This window comes from Meles meles, chromosome 1 (assembly GCF_922984935.1).
Source record: "Meles meles chromosome 1, mMelMel3.1 paternal haplotype, whole genome shotgun sequence".
In the NCBI taxonomy this organism is placed as follows: Eukaryota; Metazoa; Chordata; class Mammalia; order Carnivora; family Mustelidae; genus Meles; species Meles meles.
The window spans coordinates 21,219,583-21,246,655 of record NC_060066.1 but is presented as its reverse complement, the minus strand read 5'-3'; the positions used below and the strand labels follow the sequence as shown (position 1 = coordinate 21,246,655).

General features: G+C 40.5%; 1 protein-coding gene across 2 annotated transcripts in view; it reads right to left on the bottom strand.

The window, feature by feature from the left end:
- SAMD12 (sterile alpha motif domain containing 12) overlaps positions 1 to 27,073 on the bottom strand; it is a 389,138-nt gene that overhangs the window by 219,107 nt on the left and 142,958 nt on the right. For both annotated transcript variants that reach the window (XM_046017068.1, XM_046017062.1), the window contains exon 3: positions 7,942 to 8,071. In XM_046017068.1, coding sequence (XP_045873024.1) covers positions 7,942 to 8,071 — 130 coding nt within the window. The remainder of the gene's footprint in view (positions 1 to 7,941; positions 8,072 to 27,073) is intronic.

The window sequence follows — 27,073 nt, the reverse complement described above, 5'->3', positions numbered from 1 at the left end:
ATGAATCTATGTTTCCAATTCTCTTGTGTAAATACCCCAGAGTAGAACTGCAGGATCATTTAATAATTGTGGGATTAACCACGTAAAAACTTTACAGTTTTTGAATCAGGTGGTACCGCATTATACCTGATAACAGTCTATGAGAGATCTAGTTGCTACATGCATTTGGCAAGCCCTAGGACTGCCAATCATTTGAATTTTAGCCATTTTATGGAGTATGAAGTGGTATCTCACTGTGGTTTTACTTGCATTTTCCTGGTGATAATGTTACTTAGTACATTTTCATATTTTATAATATTTATTGTCCATTCTTTTATCTTCCTTGTAAACCGCCCAAATCTTCTGTCCATTATTATTAGAAATCTATTGAAATCTATTCTTCTAGAACAGATCTATAAATAAATCTATTCTTCTACAAATAGAAGAATATAAATAGATCTACAAATAAATCTATTCTTCTAGAATACATCTATAAATAAATCTATTCTTCTAGATTTCAGGATGATGATCTGCCTTGGGAAATCAGGTTTTTGATGGGTCCCAGCAAAATCATGCTTTTGTCCAGCTTATTCTTCCTGTAAAGAGTGTGGTGATAACATCCATTCTCTTCACCTATCAGAGCTGAAATGCTAAGCCTTCTGCATCTGGTGAAATGATCATATGACTTTCTGCATTTATTCTATTAACGTAGTGAATCAAGCTGAATTTTCAAAAACTTAACCTTGAATTCCTATGCGCACATGATCATGATAGAGTATCATTTTTGTCAATTGCTAGAAATCAACCTGTTTGTATTTTGTCAAGGTTTTTTAGGGTTAGGTTGATGGAGGATACTGGTCTATGCCATAACACTCTTGTAGTACCTTTGTCAAGTTTTAGTGTTACAGTTTTTCTGACCTTAGGAGTTTGGGAGTGCCCCCCTTTCACTCTCTTTCCTGAAAGAATCTGCTTAGGTTTGGTTATTGATTATTTGAATTCGTTAGAAAAGCATTCAGGGCTTAGGTTTTGTGTGTCTGTGTGTGTGTGTATGTGTGTAGTTCTAACTCAAAATTTATTAAGAGCTATGTGGCTATTTAGATTTTCTAGCTTTTAGTTGGTACTAAGTTATGATTTTTAAGGAATTTGTCCATTTCATCTAAGTGTATTGGCATAAACTTGTTCATATTCTTATTACTCTTTAATGTATATAGAAAATTTAATGATGCCCCCAACTTTCTTTCCTGACATTGTCTGTTTTTGTCTTTCAGTCTAGGTAGATGTTTACCAATTTTGTTATCTCTTCAAAGAATCAATTTCTCCTTTGTTAGTTTTCTTTACTAACCAATTTACTCAGTTTTCTTTACTAACCAATTTACTCAGTTTTCTTTACTAACCAATTCTTTACTCACCAATTTCAGCTCGCTTTTTATTTATTATGTGTTCTTTTCTAATGTCTTAAGGTAAACATTTAATTTACTGATTTCAAGTCTTCTTTTGATAAAGGCATTTAGTGAAGCAATATTCCTCTAAGTTGTACTGTAGCTGCACAACACAAGTGTTCGGAATATTCATGTTTCTATTATTATTCTGTTCAAAATATTTTCTCATTTCTGCTGTGTTTTTTTTCCTTCACCCATGCGGTTCTTGGTTGTGTGTGAAGTTTCTAAATATTTGGGATTTTCTGGCTATCTTGTAAAATTCCTAATTTAATGCTGTGTGGTCAGAGAATATGCCCTGTAAGACTTCAGTATTTTGAAATTTGTTGAAATTTATTTATACCTTTATGTGCAGTATATCACAGTGAATAATTTTCAGGAACTTGAAAAGAGTGTGTGTCCTGAAGTTTTGGGGGCATAGTGTTCTGTTTGGCATGTGGTAGTGGCTATAGAAAATTTTTCCAAATATATGAAGTAACTGGGATTTAACAAATATATAGAAGGGCTCGTTAAGGGGCTAGAATGGACACTTTAGGGAGCAAGGAGGGAGCTGGTGGAGCCAGACTGAAGAGGAGAGGAGGACTGTAACAGGGAGCAAGTACCCAGCTGAAACAGGGTGACTGGTACAAGCAGAATTAGAAAATGTAATCTGTAAAAGAGAACTGGGGCATGCCTTCTAGAAGAAGGAGAGGAAGCAGCAGATAAGATGGGGTGGAGGGGAAAGATATTCAGGGAAATCCCATCAGATAGTCTATACGTTCTCAGTGTAGCCAAAGGAGGACATCTATTAAAGACGGAAGGAACTTGGGAGCAGGTGTCTTGAGGTCTCCTAACAATAGTCTGCTGGGATGAAGGAAAGGATGGGGGGGCTGTGCCATGGCTCCACTGGGCCTGGCAGCAATAATCTTTCCTGGGGGCTTTTCTCAGCAAGGGTTTCTAACATGGGAACCTAAATGGGACCTGCAAGTGGGTTTTTAGTTAAACCTTAGCAGAGCTTTCTAATCATTAAACTTTTCACCTATCAAGGTGACAAGTCCTACAACAGGGCTCACTTTGGGTAGCAAACAATTTGTCTGCAGACCTAAATGATGTTCTCCGAAAAGGTTTATCAGAAATAAAGCTGATATTCTGGTCTCCATTTATACTCCTCATTCAAAGGGGTATTCTTTTTAATTGACCTCATAAAATCCAGGATGACCTCTAAAGCCCTTTCCAGTATTTGAAAATCTGTTAACCTGAATCATCAAGACCATCCAATTCAGCACCCCAAGTTTAGGACAGCTGAGGAGTGTCAAGGTGACGTTAGTAAGCTTTCCATCAAAAGGGGTTAAAAACAATCAACGCTATTGTTGGGAAATTGCGGGAAACAGGCCCTGATGATGTCAGAAACTTAACAATGCAGATCTAGGCTGCTTGAGGTTTAATAAAAAATGTAGAGCAGTTCATACAGATGAGAAATGTAACAAAACACAAAGGCAGAGAAAACACAATATCCGGAGGGAAACCAACAATGGCAAGAAAATGCAGAGCTGCAGCGCTGAGATAGTTACATATGCCCACATTTCATCTGGCTGCACTGGATTCTAATAAGTAGTGTGCTCACATAAAGTAGCCAACCATTCCACTAATTCTGATAGCTTGTTACCTACATACTCCACTGCTTTCTATGGTTAACATAATAAAGACAAGGAAGACAATAGCAGAAGGATAAAGGTGTGGAACAGCTCAGAGAAATCAGCATGGAAGGGAATACTGTCAGTAAACACACAGATCCACAAGCCAAAGGTCTAAAAGAGAGAGGTTTCCCTTTTATTCAATAGCATAAGCAGAGCTGCCCAACTTCAGGGTGCTACATCTCAGCAGAATATTCTGAAAAGGGGAAAGAGGCAGCAGGGCGGGGTGGGGGGGGGGTGATAGAAGCACAAAAAGAACCAGAAATATATTCATTTATTTCTCAGGAGGCCACTGGGAAATAGTACAGATCAATACTGACCATTTGCAGGGGAACTTCATAGGATAACTATTCCTGCAGAACCCTGGACATCTAAAGCATGCCTATTGCTGTGCCACAAAGCAGACTACGTGGAAACCCTTTCCACATTCAAAATGGCCTTTAAAGATATTTTATATTCTGGGGAACTCTGAGTGCTTCACCCATAAAAATACGTCTTTCAAGCTGGCAGAGGAAAGAACCCTTTCCAGATGGAGAACTTGATGCTGAAGGAGGTAAACTCACTTTAGCAGCCACGGGAACAACACGAGGCACGGCCAGGGGCTGAAATCGCCTCCAACCTGAAAATATTCTTAACTGTGCATAAAAGAGAATCTGAAAGTTGCCTGTGAGCTTACACCTGGCCCCAGCAGAGCTTCCGCATCAACATTCCGAACCGGACTCAGAAAGCTGGAGAGAGAATCTTGCAAGCACACGAAAACAGACAAATTTCTTTCCTTCAAGCCTAATCTGATGATTTAAATCTATCTATCCTAATGCCTCTCAGGTGTTCTAACCATCTTATGCCTTTTAAGAGCTCTTCTGCAGGGAGGTAACACGAGTAGCTTCTCCTCCGATTAAACACAACTGCCACAAGATAGCCGTCTGAACACGAGGAAATTCTCAAATTCCAACAGGAAACTTGCAAGAGGTTTTGAATGTTCACATACTGAAACATATCTTAATGTTTCTTAGACTTTGGAGAACATGGGGGGGGTGTTTGTATATAATTTAATGTCCTCCAAAGAAAGGCATAAAAAATATTAATATAGTGGACTTGCGGACCAAAACATTACCAGAAAACAAAACAACAAAACAACCTACTGAAGTTAAAACAGGGGAATTTTCAAAAAAAGGTTTAAATTAGGACTCTCATCAAATACAAAAATGAACACATTTAAGATTTTTTTTTTAAACTCATTAGTGAAGATACCAGTAAGATCTTACAATCAGGAGAAAGATACTATGAAGGAGAATCCTAACAGCAAACACCCATCAATCAGGGAGGGTAAAATGAATGCATAAATGGCAGGCAAAACGTACCTTTTCCACAGTGGCTAGGAAAGCCAACTGAATCTCTATGGGACAGAATTTACATATCTACAACAAGGATTATTCTGTTTTGCTATCAGTTAGCTACAACTTACCCAGTTGTAAAAACAGCACTGTCGAATTAGATAACCCCAAATGGTCTGCTACTGACGATGCATAATTTCTCACGGAAGCACAATTTTTTTTCCCTGCACAGATTGCTGACTGTCTTATTTATTGCTGTATTCCCCAAACCCAGTACCGGGTAGATGTTCCATAAATACTTGCTAAATGGATAAATGTCTACTATGTATCAGGCACTAAGCTAGGCCCTTCATGGGCATCCTTCCATTTAATTCTCCCAACACCCTTTAAAATAAGTATTCTCACTTCACTGATGAAAAACCAGCTCGTGTGATGTTGTACAGCTATTACTTGTCAAAGGTTGGGGGTGGAGGATGAGCAGGGAGGACCCGACTCAGGTCTGTGAAAGCCCCTTTCCCCTTCTTCTTTCTATTTAATATGTCCTTTTTATTTGCTATGCCTCTACCACCTGCCTCTAAGTTAAGGGATTGCTTATAGGTTACACTGTAACAAACACGATTGCTTGATGAGCACGATACTGTAGATCGATGCTTTGAGAAAAAGAAATGAACAGCAACACCCAAGAGAATTTAAGCATAAGGAAGAGACACTGAACATCTTCTTTGCAAGCTTGCAGGTAAGCACGGGATACTTACCAGCCCAGACCACCCCCCCCACCCCCAACCCCACTCCATCCCACCTAGGTGCTCACTTTCCAGTTCTCAGGATAACAAAGATAGATGAAGCCAATTGTTTATATGTGCTATTTATATGTGGTGTTTGTTTTCACAGAGCTCAGAAACTGGTCCACTTAGGAGATCAGCAGCAGCCGACATTTAACGCCGGTTTCCTAGGACCATGGACTACTTTCACAGCGAGGCTAGAAGGCAGGTACCATCTCCCTTCTGCAGATAAAGAAAGCTGAAGAGCACCAGGAACTTGCACGAAACTGCACGGTAAAGCTGCAGCTCGGGGTTTCGACCTGGCACTTGTCACCACTCGCAGCACTCCACTATTTACCGGGCCTGGTGAAGTTGGCCTGTCACCGCAAGTCTTAATTTTTCACAAACCTCTTTGCTCTGTTTTTCACAGCCTAGCCTCCAAGGGTACGGAAACCCCTGCCAGCTTCCAGTGCCCTGGGGCTGGGAACTGCGGGTTGACTCGAGTCCTATTTTCTGGCCATGTGGCACTTGCGACCACCTGAGTATTTCACTTTCATGCTTGGAGTGGCAGTGGGGCAGAGAGCAGGGAAAGAGAGTGGTTTTCTGAGGCCTCAGGTAGTGAAAGGTCAAAAAGGTGTAGGCTGCATGTTCGTGTGAATTCCTTCTCTCTGTTCCCTAAGCCCCGAGTGCTTTTCTGCTTTCTCTTCTTGCCTGAAAACAGGCTGCCCTTAGAACGAAGAGTGTTTTTAGACGCCTCCAGGTGAGTCTTGACAAGAATAGCAAAATGCTCACAGGTAGACGGTGCCAATCAATGGCCAACTTAGTGGGTCACTTAATGTTATTTCATTTTACTCTTCATAACAGCTCCTGGAGACAGGTAATTATTATCTTTGTTTTGGAGATGGGGAGTGAGGCTGAATAGCTCCTCTAGCTTAAGCAGCACGCCCAAGATTCCAAGAAGGTTCAGATTGACTGTATCTGTGGTGTTGCCTGGAGACCCGATAGGCCACCAAAGCAATAGGACAGCTGTTCGAAACCTGTATCTCAGCCCACATCCTCCTTCTTCATGTCACGTAGCCCAAAGCCTTGGGAAGTGGTATACCATGGACTCCAAGCCACGAAGCATGAGAGTTTTATTTCTAAGGGAGGGAACGCTCCTCCTCTATAAACCACTATAAATGCCTACCCTTTCCTCAAGGGCATCTCACAATTCCCATTCATAATAAAAGATAATACTACTTTCAAATAAGATCACAAAAAGCCTTTGCCATTATTCTATCACACAGGTATTAAGAAACATTAAGCACACATTATCGGATGAAAGCAACCACAATCAGCCAAATGGTGACTAATTGATTGATTGCTTTTAGGACTGGAATAACTGACCCTGGATGGGATTTTCTTATATTCTTAAGGGAGAGACTAAGAAAAAAAAAAATTAGACACTCGGAATCTAAACAACGCTCTGACACTGCCTTCACAATTTTAGGAATTTCACCTAAAAAGCCATTATTCCAGTCGGCAATAGGGGAAGCCAAATGCATTAAGGATAATTTTAATACTTAAGTTAGGAGGATTTCACTCTCTGTTAACTCATCTTGAGCTATACTTGAGTGTGTTCCTTACATTTTAAAACATTACCAATTTGATCAGCAGGAATCCAGGGCAAACTTGCTCACCGTTCTTTTATATTAGAATCCCTTTTCCAAATGAAGCTTTTTTGCACAATTCGAGTATGTCGAACAGACATAAAGGGGCCTCCTTTAGTTGACACACCCCTCTCAACCCAACCCAAAGCACACATCCCCTCTTGTCCCTTTGGCAATCTTTAGTGTACCCAAGTGCTCCAAGGAACACACTCTGAAAACCACCCAGCTGGGAAAGCGGCTAGATCCACAGGGCTGGGCTACTTAAGAGCAAGTCACTTTCCCACTAGAAGAATAGATTTCTCTTAGAAAAAGGGAAGAATCTGGACTTGAATCAGGACTTCTCAACATGTTTTCCCTCTGAAGCACAGTGTTGGTGCACAGAGCATGTTCTAGTCCAAACGTTCAGTGCTTGCAAAGGGGGAGGGAGGGAAGGGGAGGAATGCTGCCATATCCCCGCACACCCTCAGGGTGGGAGGCCAGGAAGGTCTGGGGAAGACCCTTTGACTGCGATGGGCTTCCATGGCGGCCCCATCCACTCCTTTTAACCTACCCTCTTCTCCCATTGAGACACATGGTCCTAAGGGCTTTTGCAGTTCATTATACTGTCATAGTTTCTGCTTCTAAGTGCTTCTTGATCTCCACATATAATATTCAAACTTGCACCTGAATGGAATCCTCATTTTTGTTTTGAAGGCATTCCTCCCAGGGGCAGTAAGTACATATTATCATATTTACTCCAGAATTTTCCCATTTTGAAATCTTTCCTTCTTAGAACATCTAATCCTGATCCTATAACCTGGCTAATTTGAAAGACTTTCTTCCCTTCTTTTCTCTAGGATTGGTACACACCTCATTCTCCAGAGTTCTCCCATCCCTTATGCCAATTCCCACGTACTTGTCCTGGACACTGGGAATCTGTGCTTCTCTAACTGCTTATGTTTATTAAGCAGCATAGCTCGCATGGATCTGGAATCCATCCCCCCTTTTAAAGTAAACCCACGCCAGAAAATTTGAGCAGGGAGATGCCTTTCACTGTAAGGGTGTGGGAAAGGCCACCGTGATGGGGAGAGGAAGAGGGAATAAAATATTTTGGATGCTGCATACTTTACCAGTAATGTCATGCTGTCTGAATGACTCACTGTAGATCTGATACTGATTCGGACAATGCTTCTTCAGCCACTTGCAGACATCCTGTTGAGTCCACAGAGCCACTGGTTTCGACAGCTTCACCGTAGCCGACTATGAAGCAAGCAGGAAGAGGTCTGTTAATGCCAGCCCTATGTCTAGAAAGGCACTATTGTTAGAAGTCCTAGCATGTGTGGTCAAGGCTACAGGCTGGAATTCCTGGAGATAAGTTTCTGGCTCTTTCCCTTCTAACCTCTATAGACCTTTTTCCATACCCCTGAAAACCAGAAGAAAAAGTCTAGATGGAGAAGACCTTGAAAATTTTACTTATTCTCAAGTGATCATCTCTACTGGAAAAAAAAATCCCTAGGAAGTAGTGTTTTCTGACCAATACTTCAACAAGCAGACACTGCTATTGTAAGCAATTAATTAAATTTTAGGGGTGAGACAGCTGCCCCCCAGTGGCCTTTCTCTGTACTCCAAGAAAGTGTCCATTTCTTGTTACCCTCTGAGGCCTCTAGGGTCTAGTGCAACATGGGCCCTGGCAGGTATTAATAATTATTTTTAGAAGGCATGTTGTTGGATTTAGATACCTACATACTAAGATACCTACTGGCGTTTTATACCTACATACCATAAAGAGGGCAAGCTGGCCTGGGAGGGGAGTGGTCCTGTAAAGTCTAGGTATTATGCCACAGTGGGGAAGCAAAAAGTTAATTCCACCAGTATGTGAAGAGTGGTAATAAGATAACCGGGTAGCTAAACCTGATCTGGAAGCCAACTTATCAAGGCCTATCAATGCTCACAAGATCTTTCAGGGATGGGTTTAGGAAACAAATCAGAGGTGCTGGGTACCCAGCCTGTGACAGATGGCAGGTCACAGATTCACTCATTCATTAACAGATATCAGCTCTGTGCCAGGTGCTGGTCTTCCTCATACATCCCAGCCACTTGGCGGACATAAGACGAAAGCTTAGCTATGTATATATGGAATATATATATGGAATGATCTGGAATGATAAAAATATAAATATATATTTTTATATATACATATATGTATATATAAATACATAAAAATAATATATGTATATTATATAAATATATAAATAATATATGTATATATTATATATGTATATATAAAACATGTATATTATATATATTTATTTATGTATATAAATATATATTTTGAATGATCTGGAATGATAAAAAATAAATATATATTTTTATATATAAACATATATAAAATATATATTTATATATTTTTATATATAAATATATATTTTCATCATTCCAGATCATTGTCAACAAAATAGGATTATAATATCAAAAATTCTTTAAAGGATATTAGACCTTAAATATCACTGATCTTCTTACTAGGGATCATTTGTTTTACTTCTCTTTCAGTCTTTCAGATTAAGGCCCGGGGAGAGCCTCAGTATTGTAGGACTATGATTTACTATCTTTCAAACACCGGCTAACATTTCTGACAAAGAGGGCTTGCCTTGGTCTCGTAATCTTCATTGGAAAGCAACATATTTAACAACTGTTCAATTTTATTTTGATTATATTTAAGGTTGCTTTGGTTTTATGGTAAACAAATTATGGTAAAAAATAAGATTTTCAGTAGTAATATCTAGTTTGCTTTTAAAACAAAGGTGAGTTTTAAAAGAGTTGGTCAATTATAGAGAAATGAAGAGAACATTGTACAGAGGGTAACAATAACAGAAGCGACATGCACGATTCACACTTGGGAAATGCAGTGTCAGGTGTTTCTTGGCTTTATTAGTATATTTCCACTAGTAGGGTTCTTGGGGCCATGAATTACAAAATCACCACAAACGGTATTTTTTACTTGATGCTGCAGTAGTTTTTTTTTTTTCACTCTTACTGTGACAGATGATTTTATACATGTCCCTCTACACACAACCATACATATATCTATCTGCCTTTCCTTCGTTGTGGTTGGCATTCCTACGCTGCTATCTGGGGTTGATGCTCCCTCTCGGAATTTCGGCAAGGTCTGTGATGGTCCTGGCCAGCGGAGCACAGTAGAATCCATGTGATCTACGTGACTTCCAAGGCAAGGTCACAAAGAGACAGCTTCTGCCTGGCTCTTCCTCTTTGGCACTCAGCTTTGGAACCCAACCACATGCGGTGAGGAAGCGCAGACCACACGAAGAGACTAATGCAGAAATTCTGGCCCAGGCCCCAACTAGTGTTTCAGCTGACAGCCACCACCAACCATCAGACAAATGAGTGAACAAGCTGCAGATGTTTCCAGCCGCTAGTCTTGGAATCTTCCAGCTGACGCTCCCAGACCCCACGATGCAGAGACAAGCCGCCCCTCTATGCCCTGAGTGAATTCCTGATTGATGTAACCTATGAGCATTATAGAAGGTTGTCTTTCACCACTAAGTGCAGGATAATTTGCTCTGCAACCTTAGTAACAACTGGAACACTAGGTTCCATGCTAGTGAGGACAGATGGGCTGTGACTGGTCCCAGAATGCCTTGCATTTAAGAGGCGCTACACAGCAACGACGAGTAAGTCAATGTATTAATGAAATAACCTGGCAGTGAATTTCAAGTGTAGCCCTTCGCGGCTCTCCACCCACTGTGTTGCGCTCATGTGGCTTCTAGTTAAACGTGTCAGCCCCTTCCTCCCACCTCATATCCCCGAGTCACAGGCTGCCGGCCACGTTCCCTGGAAGCTCTTTATGCAACCATCTCAAATACCTCCCTGATTCCGATGAGCGAGGAGGACCTCTGGTGTGGATGGTGCAAATGAGTGAATGAATGTTTTGTTGTTCAGTTTCTTCCCTTTTGCTCGTCATTACCTCCTTCCCTTTACATGATTAGGAAACTAGAATCCTTCTAGCTACAAATGCACTCGTCGTCGTGTTTCACAAGTCAGCACCTCTGAATCTGGCTCCTTCCTGCTCTAAAAACTTCTCTTCAGATCAGCTGAATGAGTTCATAGCTGACATATCATTACCCTGAAACCCTTTACAAGTTTCCTGCAAGTAAAGCTCATCCCATCTTTTGAAAACTCCTATAAACCAGTCACAGCTGGTTGTAAATTAGGAAGGGAAAGACAAGAGGATGAAGTTGCTCGTATATTAATATACTCAGCTTCCAGGAAGACCATCTTTAACCTGCTCATTTCCTCGGAAACAGAGGACCCTCAGCATCAAGTCAAACCCCCTCAGCCCGGCTTCAGATGGAGATTAACCCCTACATTGCCAAGTCAACTCAAGAAGCTTCCTCATCAGCCCACGCCGGACGCTTCAGTTACAGATTTTCCTTTTGTCATAAATTCAGGCATTCTGAGGCCAGTCCTCAAGGAGGTGCCTTTTCCTTCAGAGTATAAAGCAGTAACTTGCCATCACTCGCTTGGACATCAATTGACTCAGAGCTTTAGGCATAGATTTTTAAGACTGCAGGAACCTAAAGAGATTTGCCTCCACGGAAACCGGCATAAATAAAACGGGAGAGAGAAAGCTTCTATCATTAAGCACCGCTTGTCTCTTCTTAATCAGATCCATGATAGAAGTACTGGCCCCGTTCATTAGCGGATTCTCAGCCTTGGCTTTCTTATGAAATTGTTACTAGTTTGCTACACATTACTTGTTAAGAGCTGTAATGACTCCACTTGCCCCAGTCTGCCGCTGCGTAGGGACTCTGAGAGCCGACTTGATTTTTTTGGTCTGAACTGCTCTTTGCCCCGCACCCAGGTGAACCTCAGTCACTTCTCATGATTGCCCTGTCTCCGACAGTCACCAGCTTGGGGGAGTGAGTGCCATAACCTGATCCTTTCAAAGAGCTTACATGTGCAATTTGGAACTAGGAGGAGCACGCACTAAGCTCATGTCAATCTACGTACCATTGTCCCACTGGGAGGGGCAGAGTTGTCAAACTTAATAGCTCCACAGGGTGATTTCAATCGCCCTCCTTTCCTTGGCTCTCCTCACAGCTCTCTCGACATGCAATTCCAGCCAAGAATTTTCTGATACGCTCTGTTTTCTACCCCCCGCCACCCCCTCAGTGGGAGCCAAACCCAAAAGAGTTCACAAAAGAAATAGTATTTCATATTTATCAGAAATAGTAAACTAGGAAAAACAAAAACAAAACACCAGAAACCCATCCTGCCCAAAGGCAAACATTAAAAAAATATTTGCCCCAGTTCCCTTTCTCCTGGCTCAGGTCTACCAAACCATTCTCGGGATTGACAACCACGGAGACAATCTGAGTTTGTTTTGTGGCCCTGAAAGAAGCCAGAGGCAGTTTGTTATCTTAATCCCAAACGCTGTGACTCCAAACAGAATCCCAGGCATTTCCTTTCTGAAATGGCCCCGTCCTTTCTCTAGACAAGCTCAAACGGTCTATTTTAGGGTCTTAGGGTCTATTTCACAAGGAGACCTCACTTGACTCAGAAGACACATCCCTGAGGGGAAGTTTATTTGCAAATTATCTTTTTTTTGGCAAATGATTCCTTACCCTAATTCGACAGTTTCAGCCATGATTTATGGTAATTTTTTATTTGAATTTCAAGGAGGAGAACTCTTACGTTTTGAGTTCCTTGAGGTAAACCTGAAGCTTTTCTAAGTTACAACATAATTAAATGTTTTTTAAAGCATTTAAAGTTTGATATTGAATGAAAACGTTGCAAAATATTTTTCAAGTTAAATCCTATCTTGCCATTCAATTATCCCTTGTCTGTTTTGCAATATAAAAATCTCTTTAATTTAGGGTGCCTGGGTGGCTCAGTGGGTTAAGCCTCTGCCTTCGGCTCAAGTCATGATCTCAGGGTCCTAGGATCTAGCCTCCCATCAGGCTCTCTGCTCAGAGGGGAGTCTGCTTCCCCCCCCCCCCCCATCTGCCTCTGCCTACTTGTGATCTCTGTCAAATAAATAAATAAAATCTTTAAAAAAAATAAAATCTCTTTAATTTACTAGGTTTTGATTTCTTTTTTTTAATCTTTTTTTTTTAAATATTTTATTTATTTGACAGAGAGAAATCACAACTAGGCAGAGAGGCAGGCAGAGAGAGGAGGAAGCAGGCTCCCCATGGAGGAGAGAGCCCGATGTGGGGCTTGATCCCAGGACCCTGGGATCACGACCTGAGCCGAAGGCAGAGGCTTTAACCCACTGAGCCACCCAGGCGCCCCACTAGGTTTTGATTTCTAAGAGAACACTGCAATTTTGAACTCCCAGTGGCTGTATCAGCTCAACTAGGTAAGGCCCAGTGGGCTGACGGGGGTGGGGGGGGGGGGCGGGGAGAAGCAGAGAACTCAGAGATCATTTAAATCCACTGGCAGGTCAAAGTGAGCTTTGTGCCTGAATATCAGAAAGTGGTAAAACTTGCAGCCTCTCTTTATAAGCAGGTGTTTGCAAGCTTTCCCTTATCATCCTGCAGTGTATTTTCTTTAGGTCCCAGTGTTCTCTTCCATGAGTTTAACCATTGTGAAATCTTACTCAAGACAGTGGGGACAAGGGGATAGAAAGGAATGAGAAGAGGGAAGGAGGAGGACAAACATACATTTATGTCTCCTTTAACAGCTTTTGAAGCTCATTCACCACCCAAAATGGAAAGATAGGAGAGTGCATAGAATCCTTGGCTTTGAATTTTTTTTTTTTTCAAGTAATAGTGCCCTCTTCTGCCACCTTAACTCTTACAGGAGTTAAGAAGGTGGTTAGAACGTTTTAATGATTCTCTCTCCCGTCCTATTCTGTTCCCAGGGTAGCTCATGAGTTCCACTTGGTCATTCTTGGGTTTGGAGGAAAATAGGTTGAAGGAAGCTCTTCAACTTCACGTCTCTCAAAGAGAAGACATCTCACAGCTAGAAAGTTTACAGATAAAAGTAAAATCTCTTAGATGAATGAAAGATAAATGTAGTGTTCTCTCACATTTTTCTGTCTTTAGTTAACCATTGCTTGAACACCACTGTGGTTACTCTCAGCTTCCTCATCTGTGGTGTTCATCTCTCCTAACCAATGTAGCCGTAACGGGTAAGCGCCTTCGGGAATTTTTCCAAGTAAACAGTGTAGCATTATGAGTTTATTCAACTGTTCTTCACAGGGCATCTGTCTGAGACCTTCAAATTTCCAGTCTCCTCCACAGGGTGCTACAGCTTGTTAGTGTTGACTTCAAAAGGCAGGATCTTGAATGGAGGGACTACAAAAAGAAATGTATTATTGAAACCCAAACCTACTTTTTTTTTTTTTTTTTTTTGCAAAGTCATATCATTGGCTTACACTGAACTTACGGGAAATCTACAGTCTTGAGTCTTCTTCAAACGAGCTTCTGTCAAAGTAGGGGTTCTTTTTCCCCGAAAGTAAATTTTCAAGAACTTCAACTTTAGTTTGCAGGTTTCAGTGCATCCCAGTACATTAAGCAATGTACTGGTTATTGTCCCGTATTTGTGCCAGCCGTGGAAACATAAGCTCTTTGAGATACTCAAACATTTTTTAAGAGTATAACAGGGTCCTGGGAATAAAAGTTCGAGAACCACTGTTCTAAGACATTACTAGAGTAGTGTCATTAAAATACAAAATTTGGCCTGATATCATTTTTTCCCTTAATTTGTCCATACCGAATTTCAGTGATGGCTTTTTTCATTCCTAAATACTCAGAACCACAGTCTCAGAGAAACTCAAATTTTAGAGGACTCCAAAAGTGAGTAGGTTCAAGTTTAATCCCAAGGCAAGAATCGAATCTACCTTACAACATCTAAAAGGGTGGTAAGTTGGGACTATGACAACTATATCAAGGTATGTGAGTGCGTAAACTATTTGGATAAAGACCAACATTAACCCCCTAATGGAAAATAATTACAATTCTTCTCTTTTTTTAAAACTGGACAAAATTTGGAAAAACAATGATCTAGGTTCAAAACTCTCCCTGAAAATTTGTAGTATCAAAAAATGCATCCGGTGAAATGGGTTATTCCATTGCTAATAAGCTCTAAGAGCTTAAAAATGATCTTTTTGTATTGAAGCCCAAGTCAGACTTCTATCCTGTTTCTCATGAATTCTGAGTCCCGTGTCGGCAGCAATGCAAGACCAATCTCCTCACTGCCCAGTGTACTGATTTCCATTTTGGACATTATACTGGTGCTCTCCATTGGGTCTCATGCTTTTTTTTTTTTTTCTTTAAACATGATGTTTATTTATAAACCCAAATTATGTCTCTAGCCCAGTCTTCTCCGCAAACTAAAAACTGATGATGTCACAGTTCCATTTGCCAATCTAGTAAACATTTCGAATTCAACATGTCCAAAACTGACCTCTGCTTCCCCTCACAACTGCCTTTCTCACCTCATCTAACATAAACTCTATACTTTGGGTTGCTGAAGCCCACAAACTTAAATTTACCACAGACTCCCCTCTTTCTCTTGTATTCCACGTCTAATCTATTGGCAAAACCTAAGGGGTCTACCTTGAAATATATCCAGACGCCGATCTCTTTTCATCGCCAACATTGCTATAATCCTGATCAAAGACACTATCATGTCACACCTAGACTACTCTGTCTACGTACCTCATGCACTTAATGGGTCAGTTCTTCCCTTTTAAACCCTGGAAATGCCTTACAAAGCCTCAAGCAGTCTGGTGACCCAATATCTCTGATGGCCACCATTATTACCTTCCCCTAGTCCTTACTGCTCCTACTCCCTCAGCTTTCTTGCTGTTGCTTACGAATGTCAACTACATCCGCTTCAGATCTTGCCTGAGAGGCTCCCCTCCCACACACAGACAGTGCTAATTCCCTCATTTCTTTCAAGCCTTTGGTCAAGTTCTGCCTAAGTCCTACCCTCATCTCCCTATTTAAAAATGCAAGCCTCCTCCATCTGACACTTCTGATACTCATTACCTTGCTTCAGTTTTCCTTCTCAAGATCAAGTACCCTCCACCGTACTACACAGTTCACTTATTTTGTCTATGATCATCCTCCTCTGTCTTCTCCCTCCGGCCTGGAACATCCACAAAGGCAGGGATCTTTCTTATTTCATGAAGAGTCCCAAACTTTAGAACAGTACCTGGCACCTAGCAGGCACTCAATAATTATTTGTTGAACGAATGAAGAACTGTCTGGTCCGTCATCATAGATCACAGCTCCTATATCCTTGAGTGTCAGAAAGATGATTCAAGTCGCAGCTGTGCTCCTGACATTCCCAGGTTAGAACTACAACAGCCTTTTCTCCAATTAGATTTCTCTTATACTGAGCCAAATATGCACAGACATTCTAGCACTATAATTCGCAGCACGACAGCTCACATTTCTGATCCTCGATTTTTCTTTTCCAATTGACACAGAGAGTGATGTAATGAAACAAGCTTGGCATTTGGAATCATGCAGACCTAGGCTGAAAGCTGGTCCTGGCATTCACTAGCATTGTGACCTTGGGCAGGTCACTGAACCTTTCTCAACATGTCCCTCAACACACTGAAAATAAAATGTGTCTTGTCACTTGTGGAGATTAGACACGGTTTATCCAAAGCACTTGAAGAGTGCCTGCCACATACTATGTATTCAGGAAACTCTATCTTCGTAGCTCTTGAATGTCAGTGATAGGCTCTCCGGCTGGATTCCCAAGCCCTGTCTAGGGAAGCACCACTGCAGAACAGCTGATACAGGAGATCTTTGGAGTCGCAGCCATTGGGAGGTGGCGTTAAGATTAGTGAACTCCAAGAGGGACAGCTGAAGGAAAGGGTGTTCAAAGGCACTAGTAAAAAAAGGCAAGCACAGGAACAAGAAAGGAGAAAATATAGGAAAAAAGAGGTATGGAAGGGTCAAGATACCCAATTAGGGAAGCCTATGTGGTGGTCCCCTTACTCGAACCTACTCTGCGGTCACTACCCAAACATCACCTTGTGTTTTCATGTGATAGGTCGTGCCACTGGTTTCTCTGAGACTCAGAACCAGAGACAGTCTTGCGCCAAGTGTCCTAGTCCCATGCCAGAGCTACAGCCTGGCCTCCCCAGGCACCTGATGGAACTATTCCTAAAGGCGTACCACCCAGATTTCCCAACCTGTGCGGTGGATGCCTGCCTGTCATGCTGGTGACAATCTGCTGGCTTCCAAATGTGCGCTGCTGGGAATAACAGTTTTGCATGTGAAAACCTCAAGGAGTGAGAAAACAGACACGCCTCGGCAGTCAACAGGAAACACGATATCTGTGGCATTCTGGATGGTTCTGTTTATCAAGTCCTGCTCCTCCTGTAAGTCCACACTGCTGTGCTGGTCAAGATACGTACGGACGGTGAGGATCACACTATACATTCTGTCTGCTCCCTCTCGGTACAGCAGGAAAACCCATTACTCATCTGCCCCAGGAAGCACAGCCATGGGCCAGGCTGTGCTGAGAGGTACAGAGACATGCATAGGCTCAGAGCAAACCCCCGGGTGAAGGCTGGTTGAGTGAAAAGATGCTACAGCAAAAATTAAAACAAATTTGAACCTGAAAATGGTTCTGATCATTTCCTATTTCTGTGGCAATTCCTTTGGAAGGGCACTGCGGTGGACTGATAACAAAAATGTCCCAAGGACGAAATGATTCTCCCATACAGCTGGGGGGTCCCTCAGGCACAAGGTGGCCTCTATTTCTCCCATCTTGACTCGAGGGGATGGGGACAGAGGGAAGGGGAGCCCTGTGATCTGCTTTGCCCAAAAGACCAAGGCAGAGGTGGTGATGAGCCGGGTCTGAGGGGCATTCTCTAGAGGCCTCTTGGGATGACCACTTTGGGTCTGGAAACATGTCGGAAGAACTTACTAATGCCATTCCCAACAGAGCATTAGATCCAATTTTGTAACACAGCATAGAGAAAGAATTGTTCTAAGCACTTTAGATAAATCATCTTTAATCATCCCCACAACCTACAATGTTGTTATTACTTTCAGTTGACAAAGGAACAGGCTTAGGCAGCTAAAGTAACTCATGCAAGGTCACTCTGTTCATGAATTTCAGAGCTGCATTCAGTCCAGGTCTGTAAAAATTCCAATGTCCACGCTTAAACCATGACATCACTCTAGCCTGATGAACGTGCAAGAAAATATGAGGCTCATGATATCACTCCGGCTTGATGGTCATAGGGGAAAAAAAAAAGACATAAGCTATCTTACTGAAGTTCCTCATGCTGGTTTGCTTCCTTGATTAAATCAACTGAGATAAATCTGTTAAAAACAACCCTACCTTTGTCCTAACCTGGGCATGCTCCAGGTGCAGCTGGGTTCAACACCAATCACCCATCTCTTAGACCAGGGCTTTTCCCACGTTCTTCACTAAGGGAAGCAGCACATTTTCTGTTCTGCACAATAAGGCAGTACCAATCATAGTCTTCTGAATACATCCACCAGCAAGATGTGAACAGAAACAGCTTCTTGGTCCATCTTGCAGAGTTGTTGTAAAGGTGAAATGGAAATCAAAAGGCCAAGCAGTTGCTTTGGATGATTTTCCAGAAAAGAGAGGGCTGGTGGATCTTGGGAAAGTTGGGGCTACCATACTGTTGGCACTCAAGAGAAAACAAAGGCACTGAGAAAATGTTCTAGTTGTGTTTAACAGGGCAGGGTGAAGACCTGGGGTTTGGAGAGCCTAAAAACTCTAGACTCTGAGGGTGGGAGTCAGTCTCTGCTTCCAAGATTAGCTTGTTGGGGTTTTAAAAGAAGTTAAGCCCACATGAAGGATGCTACTATCCCATTTCAATGACTTCTTGGTGGCAAAACAATTTGTCCCTTATTCAGTTCAGACAAATGACAATTCAATGGGAGTTGTTATGCAAGTTCGTAACCCACAAAGTTCGTATGTTAAAGCCCTAGCCCCCAACAATGTGAGTGTATTTGGGGATAGGGCCTTTATGAAAGTAATTAAGGTTAGATGAGGTCATAAAGTGGGGTCTGTCTCTCTCTTCACCACATGAGCACAGGGCAAGAAGGCAGCTATCTGTAAGCCAGGAGAAGAGTGCTCACCAGAATTTGACCGTACTGGCATCCTGATCTTGAAATTCCAGTGTCTGGAACTTTAAGAAAATAAATTTCTGTTAAGAACCCCAGTTTAGGGGCGTCTGGGTGGCTCAGTGGGTTAACCCGCTGCCTTCAGCTCAGGTCATGATCTTAGAGTCCTGGGATCAAGTCCCGCATCGGGCTCTCTGATCAGCAGGGAGCCTGCTTCCTCCTCTCTCTCTGCCTGCCTCTCTGCCTAGTTGTGATTTCTCTGTCAAAATAAATAAAATCTAAAAAAAAAAAATAACCCCAGTTTATGGTATTTTATCATGGCAACCCAAGCTAATACAGGGCCAAGCTCTCGTTCAGATAAACTTGTCAATTTCCAAAACAGTCTGACAATCTACAATTGATAAAACTTGGAAAAATCTTACTGCATATGTTAAATAAGAAGAAAAAATGGAGGGGAGATGAAATATAAGACAACAGAAGAAGCAAATTTTTCTTATACATTTACATTTTTAAAAAGATTTTGTTTGAGATAGAGCAAGCGAGCGAGCATGTACGTGCAAGGTTGCACAGGAACAGGGGGAGGGGCTGGGGAAGAGGGAGGAGGGAGGAGGACACTGCCCACTAAGCAGGGAGCCTAACACCCAGGACCCTCAGATCTTAACCTGAGCCAAAGGCAGATGTTTAACTGACTGAGCCACCCAGGTGCTCCTACATCTACTTTTGAAATACTGACTTTTATACAATTAAAATCTACCTGGATTTTATAAATCTAGGATCTACAAATCTATAAATACCTAGAATTTATCTCATTAACCAAATTACATTTTTATAAACCATTTTCCTGGAATCCATGTCCCTGCACATGTCTTTATGGCCCCCTGCCCCTTGAAACAAAAAAATTCCATATCCTTATTTAACAATTTAAGTAATTGTCATGCTTCTCTCATCATCCTGTCCATCCTGAGTTGTCTTCTTGCTATCAAAGGAAGAATGCACATGGTTTAAAACAATAATTTAAACAAAAGGGTGAATAGTGGAAAACACTAGTCCATAGTCCCATTTGTTCTCCCCGGAAGCTACTACTTCTTCAAAGTAGCACGCACATGTGATCGAACTCAAATACCTCCCTTCTCCAACCTGAGTCGCAATCTCTAGGGGCAATCTCATAATGGTTTCTCTTCTCAGTCTCTTTAACTGATCCGATTTAGAGAATTAATTATCTTTGGATATTATTAAGAGAATAATCAGGAATTAGCACACACATGCTAGCTTCCTCTTCTCTTTCCCTTGGTTTGCTGCTGAGGATTATTAGTTTCAGTTCTTAATGGGTTGTTTTTCCAACCTGGAGTAATGTATTTAAATCTGTATGACTTTTCAAATAAGGATTCAATTCTGTAATCGTCCATCTCCTTCCACCACCCGCCTCTGTCATCTGCAGCATTATTTTTATGTTGTCAAGGATAACAGCGTCTATTTTCTATCCTACGTCTCGGTCAGATTATGTTATGTGCACTGATTTGAAGACGAAAAACCAGTAAGGAGTTGGGGTGCCTCATAATCCAGTTGGTTAAGCGTCCGACTCTTGGTTTCAGCTCAGGTCCTGATCTCAGGGTCATGAGATTGAGCCCTGTGTTGGGCTACAAGCTAGGCAGGGCCTACTTAAGGTTCTTTCTCTTGCTCTCTCTCCAGCTGTCCCTCCCCAACCCCACACGTGCACACTCTCAAAAAAATTAAATAAATAAATCGATAAGTAGCATTTACTATACTGTGACTGTATAAAATACTGTTCAAATCCTGGGCCAATTACTCTGATTTCCATTAATTTTCTTGTATCACATTCTCAGCGGTCCAATGTCACATCTGCTCAAAATCTCAAAGAAGTCTCCCAAGACAAAAATCAAATAGAATTTTTCTTCTATTCCATCAGTTGTATAAACTCATGCCATAATTTAGTTTGCTTTCCCCACATCATCCATACCTTTCCTCTACATTAGAGGTCAGTAAACCTTGGCTCCAAGGACAAAATCCAGCCCACTGCGTTTCACATAAATATATATGATTATATATATTATCTATCTATCTAGGCAAGCTAATTAATACATTTTTAAAAGGCTAAAAAAATCAAAAGAGCAGTATTTTATAATGTGTAAAAATCACTTGCAACTCAAACATCAGTGTTTATAAAGCTTTACTGGAGGACAGTCATGCCTACTTTCTTTCATGCTACAAAGCCGGAGTGAAGGATTGTGACTGAGACCAAACAGCTTGTGAAACTAAAAATATTTACTATCTGGCTCTGTATAGAAAAGGTTTGCTAACCCTTCTTCTGCACGGTGGGTGATTTTTCTCAATTTCATCTGCCAAATCCTCAACTAAATTTTAAAATTTATTCTAATATTACGTTTTAATTTCCAAGGGCTGTCTTATTCTCTGATGTGTTCCTTTCTCAAAGCATGTGGGATTTTTTTTTTTTAAGATTTTATTTATTTATTTGAAAGACAGAAATTACAAGTAGGCAGAGAGGCAGGCAGAGAGAGAGGAGGAAGCAGGCTCCCTGCCGAGCAGAGAGCCCGACATGGGGCTTGATCCCAGGACCCTGGGATCATGACCTGAGCCGAAGGCAGAGGCTTTAACCCACTGAGCCACCCAGGCGCCCCATGTGGGAATTTTTATTTTCAGTGGATGCAATATTGTTTTGAATTGCTTTGAGGGTACTAATTAAAGTTTTTAAGAGGTATTTCTCAAATGTTCTTGATGTGCACATTTAATTTTATCTGTAAGTTAAAGATCTGGGTTTATAGATTTGTCTATTAAAAACAATTAGGCAATGGAGACCAGACTAGGATTTCTGTGGATTTGCACTGGGCTCGTTGCCTGAGTGGCCTATTACGCAGAATGCTCCCCAAATGCCACAATGAAGATGACATCACTCCAGGGAACAGATACATGAATATGCTCCAGTTCAATCTAGACACATAAAAAAAAAAAAATACTTTTAAGAAACAGACTTTTTTTTTTTTTTTTACCTGAAGCATAATCATCTGGCCATTGGGCTTTGTTCCTACAGTAGAAGAGGGCAAGGCAAAGACTGTTTGATTAACATTTCTTTACTTGCTCCCCATTTTATATATTGTTTCTCACTCCTATCCCCAAGTCTAGAGCCTGAGATTTTACCTGCAAAGTGACTGGTGTCTCCCCTTAGCTTTCCCTCTCCCCATTCCTAACACAAAAATACATATGATCCATACAATCCATACAGGACAGCTGTCTGCATGGAAAACGTGTCCAGGACCCAAATGCTTATCTCTACCTATACTGCTTCCAACCCAATTCAAGAGGCAACCATTGTTCACCTAGACTCCAGCAATAATCTCCTACCCAAATCCCCATCTTTCGCACTTGTCACCTATAATCTATTCCATAGCTTCAGAGTAACTTTTAAATTTGTAGGTCTCATTGGGTCCTTCATTGTCTTCTCCTTCCACTAATAAGAAAATCCAAATTCCACCTTCCAGTCTGTAAGGCCCTTTCTTCGTGCATCTCCTACCGCTCTTTGTCTTGGTGTTAATGTTCTAAGGCTAAGATCTTCTTGTCTGTTCCTCTAACACATGGAGCTTCTCCTACTTCAGGGCAGGTGACGAAGGAAAGCTAGCCCTTCTCTCAGACAGCCTCATGACTAGCTTTGGCTTGTCACTCACATCTTAGTTGGAACGTTGTTTCCTCGGGGCTGTCGTTCCTGAGCAACAGCGGTAACTGCTCCCCATGATGTTTTCGACACTTTATAGCCCTCATTTATATTATCTGATAGTTTTACATTTACTTATTTACTACAATATTCCCTGTAACTAGCACCAAGACACAAAATAACTACTCTTTAATGAATGGACTATGAAGGCACTATAGTAAATCTCCACCGTCTGTAGACTGATTTCTTGATGATAGGATATATAAATTCTAGAAGATGACAGAATCATTTTTCGCCTTATGCTTTCCCGTAGCTTTTAAAAAAATATTTTTAGTCCAGTAACAGGGTCATAGCAACATTCAGTGGGAGGTAAAGAGATTTATGGACTTCTGCCCCACACATGCCCAGTCCCCCTCATTATCAATATCTCCCTCCAAAGAGGTACATTTCTTTAAGTGATGAACTTACACCAACGTATCATTATTACCCGAACTTCACAGTTTACATTAGGTTTCACACTAAGTGTTGCACATTCTAATGATTTGAACAAATGCATATGACAGATATCCACTATTATAGTATCATAAAGAGTAATTTCACTGTTGTAAAAGTCCTCTGTGCTCAGGCAATTCATTCCTCCTTCCTTCCTAACCCCCGACAACCACTGATGTTTTTACTTTCTGCATAATTTTGCCTTTTCCAGAATGTCATACAGTTAGAATTACACAGTATGTAGCCCTTTCAGATTAGTTTCTTTCACTTTAGGGATATGCATTTAAGTTTTCTCCATGTCTTTTCCTGGCTTGATAGCTCATTTCTTTTTAGCGTTGAATCATATTTCATTGCCTGCATGTACCACAGTTTATTTTTTTTTCAGTATAGTTGATACAATGTGACATTAGTTTCAGGTGTACAACATAGTGATTAGACAAGTTTATACCTTATACTGTGCTCACAAGTGTAGCCATCATCTGTCCTGATACATTGCTACTATACTATCATTGACCTTTTATTCCCCTGATTACTCATTCCATAACGGGAAGACTGTATTTCCCTCTCCTCTTCACTCATTTTTCCCACCCCCTCACTCTGGCAACCATCAGTTTGGTCTTAGTATTTATAGGTATAATTCTGCTTTTTGGTTTATTCATTTTTTTTTTGTAGATTCCACATATGAGTGAAACCATATGGTATTTGTTTTTCTCAGTCTGACTCATGTCCCTTAGCATAATACCTTCTAGGTCTCTCCATGTTCTCATGCTCTCTCAAGTGGAATGATCTCAACCTTTTTAATGGCTGCATAATATTCACACACACACACACACACACACACACACACACACACACACACACACACTCTCTCTCTCTCTCTCTCTCACCTCTTCCTTATCCATTTACCCATGAAACACTTAGGTTGCTTCCTATCTTGTGCTATTGCAAATAATGCTGCCATAAATATTTAGTTTTCTTTGGATAAAAATGCAATAGTGGAATTATGGGATATGGTATTTCTATTTGCAATTTTTTTTTTTGAGGAACCTCCATAATGTTTTCCACAGTGACTGTACAAATTTCCATTTCCATTAGTGGTGCATGATGGTTCATTTTTCTCCACATCCTCTCCAACACTTATTTCTTGTCTTTTTGATTTTAGCCATTGTGACAGGTATCAGGTGATATCTCACTGTGGTTTGATTTGCATTACCCTACTGACGAGTGATATTGAGGATCTTTTCAGTGTCTGTGCACCATCTATAGATCATTGAAAAAATGTCTGTTCAGGTCCTCTGCCCATTTTTAAATTGTGTATGTCTGTGTTGAGTTGTGAAAGTTCTTTATATATTTTGGATATTACCCCTTAACTAAATATAACATTTGCAAATATCTTCTCCCATTCGTTAGACTATTTTTGTTGTTGGTGGTTTCCTTTGCTGTGCAAAAATCTTTTTATTTTGATATAGTCCCAGTAGCTTAATTTTGCTTTTGTTTCCTTAGTCTTGGGTGGCATATCTGGAAATTGCTGCTATGGTTGATACTGGAGAAATTACTGCCTGTACCACAGTTTTTAAAAATTCATTTATCTTCTAAAGGAATTACTGCTTGCTTCCAAGTTTTGGCAATTATCAATAAACCTGCCAGAAACTTCCATGTGCAGGTTTCTGTGTGGACACAAGTTTCCAACTCTTTGGAGAAAACACCAGCAATGGTGATTGCTGAATTATATGGTAAGAGTATTTTTAGTTTTGTAAGAAAACGCCCAACTGTCCTCCATAGTAGCTGTACCACTTTGCATTTCCAGGAGCAATGAATGAGAGTTCCTGTTGCTCCCCATTCTCACCAGCATTTGGTGTTATTGGTGCTCAAAATTATGGCCATTCTAATGGGATGCAGTGCTATCTTGTTTTAATTTTTATTTTTCTGATGGCAAAATTGTGGAACATCCTCTTATGTGCTTATTTGCCATTTGTGTATCTCCCTCACTGAGATGTCTGTTCATATCTTTGGTCCACTTTTTGATTGGGTTGTTTTACTACTGTTGTGCTTTCACAGTTCTTTGTATATTTTGAATAACTGTACTTTATTAGAAATGTCTTTTGCAAATATTTTTCCCAGATGGTGGCTTTTCATTCTATTGACAGTGTATTGCACAGCAGAAATTTTTAATTTTAATGAAATCTAGCTTATCGATTATAGCTCACATGGATCAAGCCTTTAGTGTGTTCTATCTAAAAAGCCATGGGCAAACCCAAGACCATCTAGCTTTTCTCCTGTTATTTTTGTAGGCATTGTATGATATTGAATTTTTTGTTTAGGCCTGCGATCCACTCTAAATTAATTTTTGTGAAGGATGTAAAGTTGAAGTCTAGGTTTTCTTGTTTGTTTGTTTTCGCCTGTGGATGCTCAGTTGTTCCAGCACCATCTGGTTGAATAGACTACCTTTTCTCCATTGTATTGCCTTTTCCTCTTTGTCAATGATCATTTAATTATATTTATGCAGTTCTACTTCTGGGCTCACCATTCTGTTTCATTGATCTATTTGTCTATTCTTGCACCAATACCACTTTGCCTTCATTACTGAAGATTTATAACAAATCTTGAATTGGTAGGGTTTGATCTCCACCTCTGTTGTTCTCCAATTTTGCATTGGCTCTTCTGGGTCTTTTGCCTTTCTGTATAAACTATGAAGTCTGTTTGTGAATCCACTAAATAACCTGCTGGGATTTTGACTGACATTATAATGAATATATACACCAAAGTTGGAAAGAACTAACATCTTGACAATACTGAGCCTTCCTATGCATGAATATGGACTTGCTGCTTACTTAGTTTTCTTTGATTTCATTGACCAGAGTTTTGTAGTTTTCCTCATAGAGATCTTGTACATATTTTGTAAGATTTATACCTAAGCATTTCATTTCGGGGGTGCTAATATAAATGGTAGAATGTTTTTTAACTTCAACTCCACTTACTGTTGATATAAAAGAAATTGATTGATTTTGTGTATTTACCTTATATCCTGCAACCTTGTTATACTCCCTTACTAGTTCCAGAATTTTTTTTTTTTTTTTTTGGTCAATTATATGAATTTTCTACACACACAATCACAGTATTTTTGTTGTTGTTCATAGCCTGGTTAGAGGATTATTGATTTCATTGATCTTTTAAATGAACCAGTATTTGGTTTCCTTGATTTTTCTCTACTGACTTCCTGTTTTCAATTTCACTGACTTCTCTTTAATTTTTATTATTTCTTCTGCTTACTTTGGATTTAATTTGCTCTTCTTTTCCTAGTTTCCTAGGGTGGTAGTTTAGATGATTGATTTTAGATCTTACTTTCTCATATATGCACATTCAATGTTATCATTTTTCCTTTAGGAACTATTTTCATTTCATAGTACAAATTTTGATAAATTGTTATTTTCACTTTCATTTAGTCCAAAACATTCAGTATATCTTAAGATTTCTTCTTTGACCCATGTGTTCTTTCTTCTTTTTCTTAAAAGATTTTATTTATTTATTTGACAGACAGAGATCACAAGTAGGCAGAGAGAGAAGGGGAAGCAGGCTCCCTGCTGAGCAGACAGCCCAATATGGGACTTGATCCCAGGACCCTGAGATCATGACCTGAGCTGAAGGCAGAGGTTTTAACCCACTGAGCCACCCAGGCACCCAATCCATGTGTTCTTTAGAAGTATGGCATTTAATGTTCAAATATTTTGTGATTTTCCCGATGTTATTAATTCTAATTAAATTTAAATTTAATTCCAACAGTTTAACTCTATGGTGGTCTAAGAGCAGGCACTGTATGATGTCTGTTCTTCTAACTTTCTTAAGGTGTGTGTTATGAACTGGAATGTGGTGTATCTTGGTGAATATTCCATGTGAGCTTGAGAAGAATGTGTGTTCTGCTGTTCTTGAATGAAGTATCTATAGATGCTCATTGTATCCAGTTGATTGATGGCATTGTTGAGTTCAACTCAT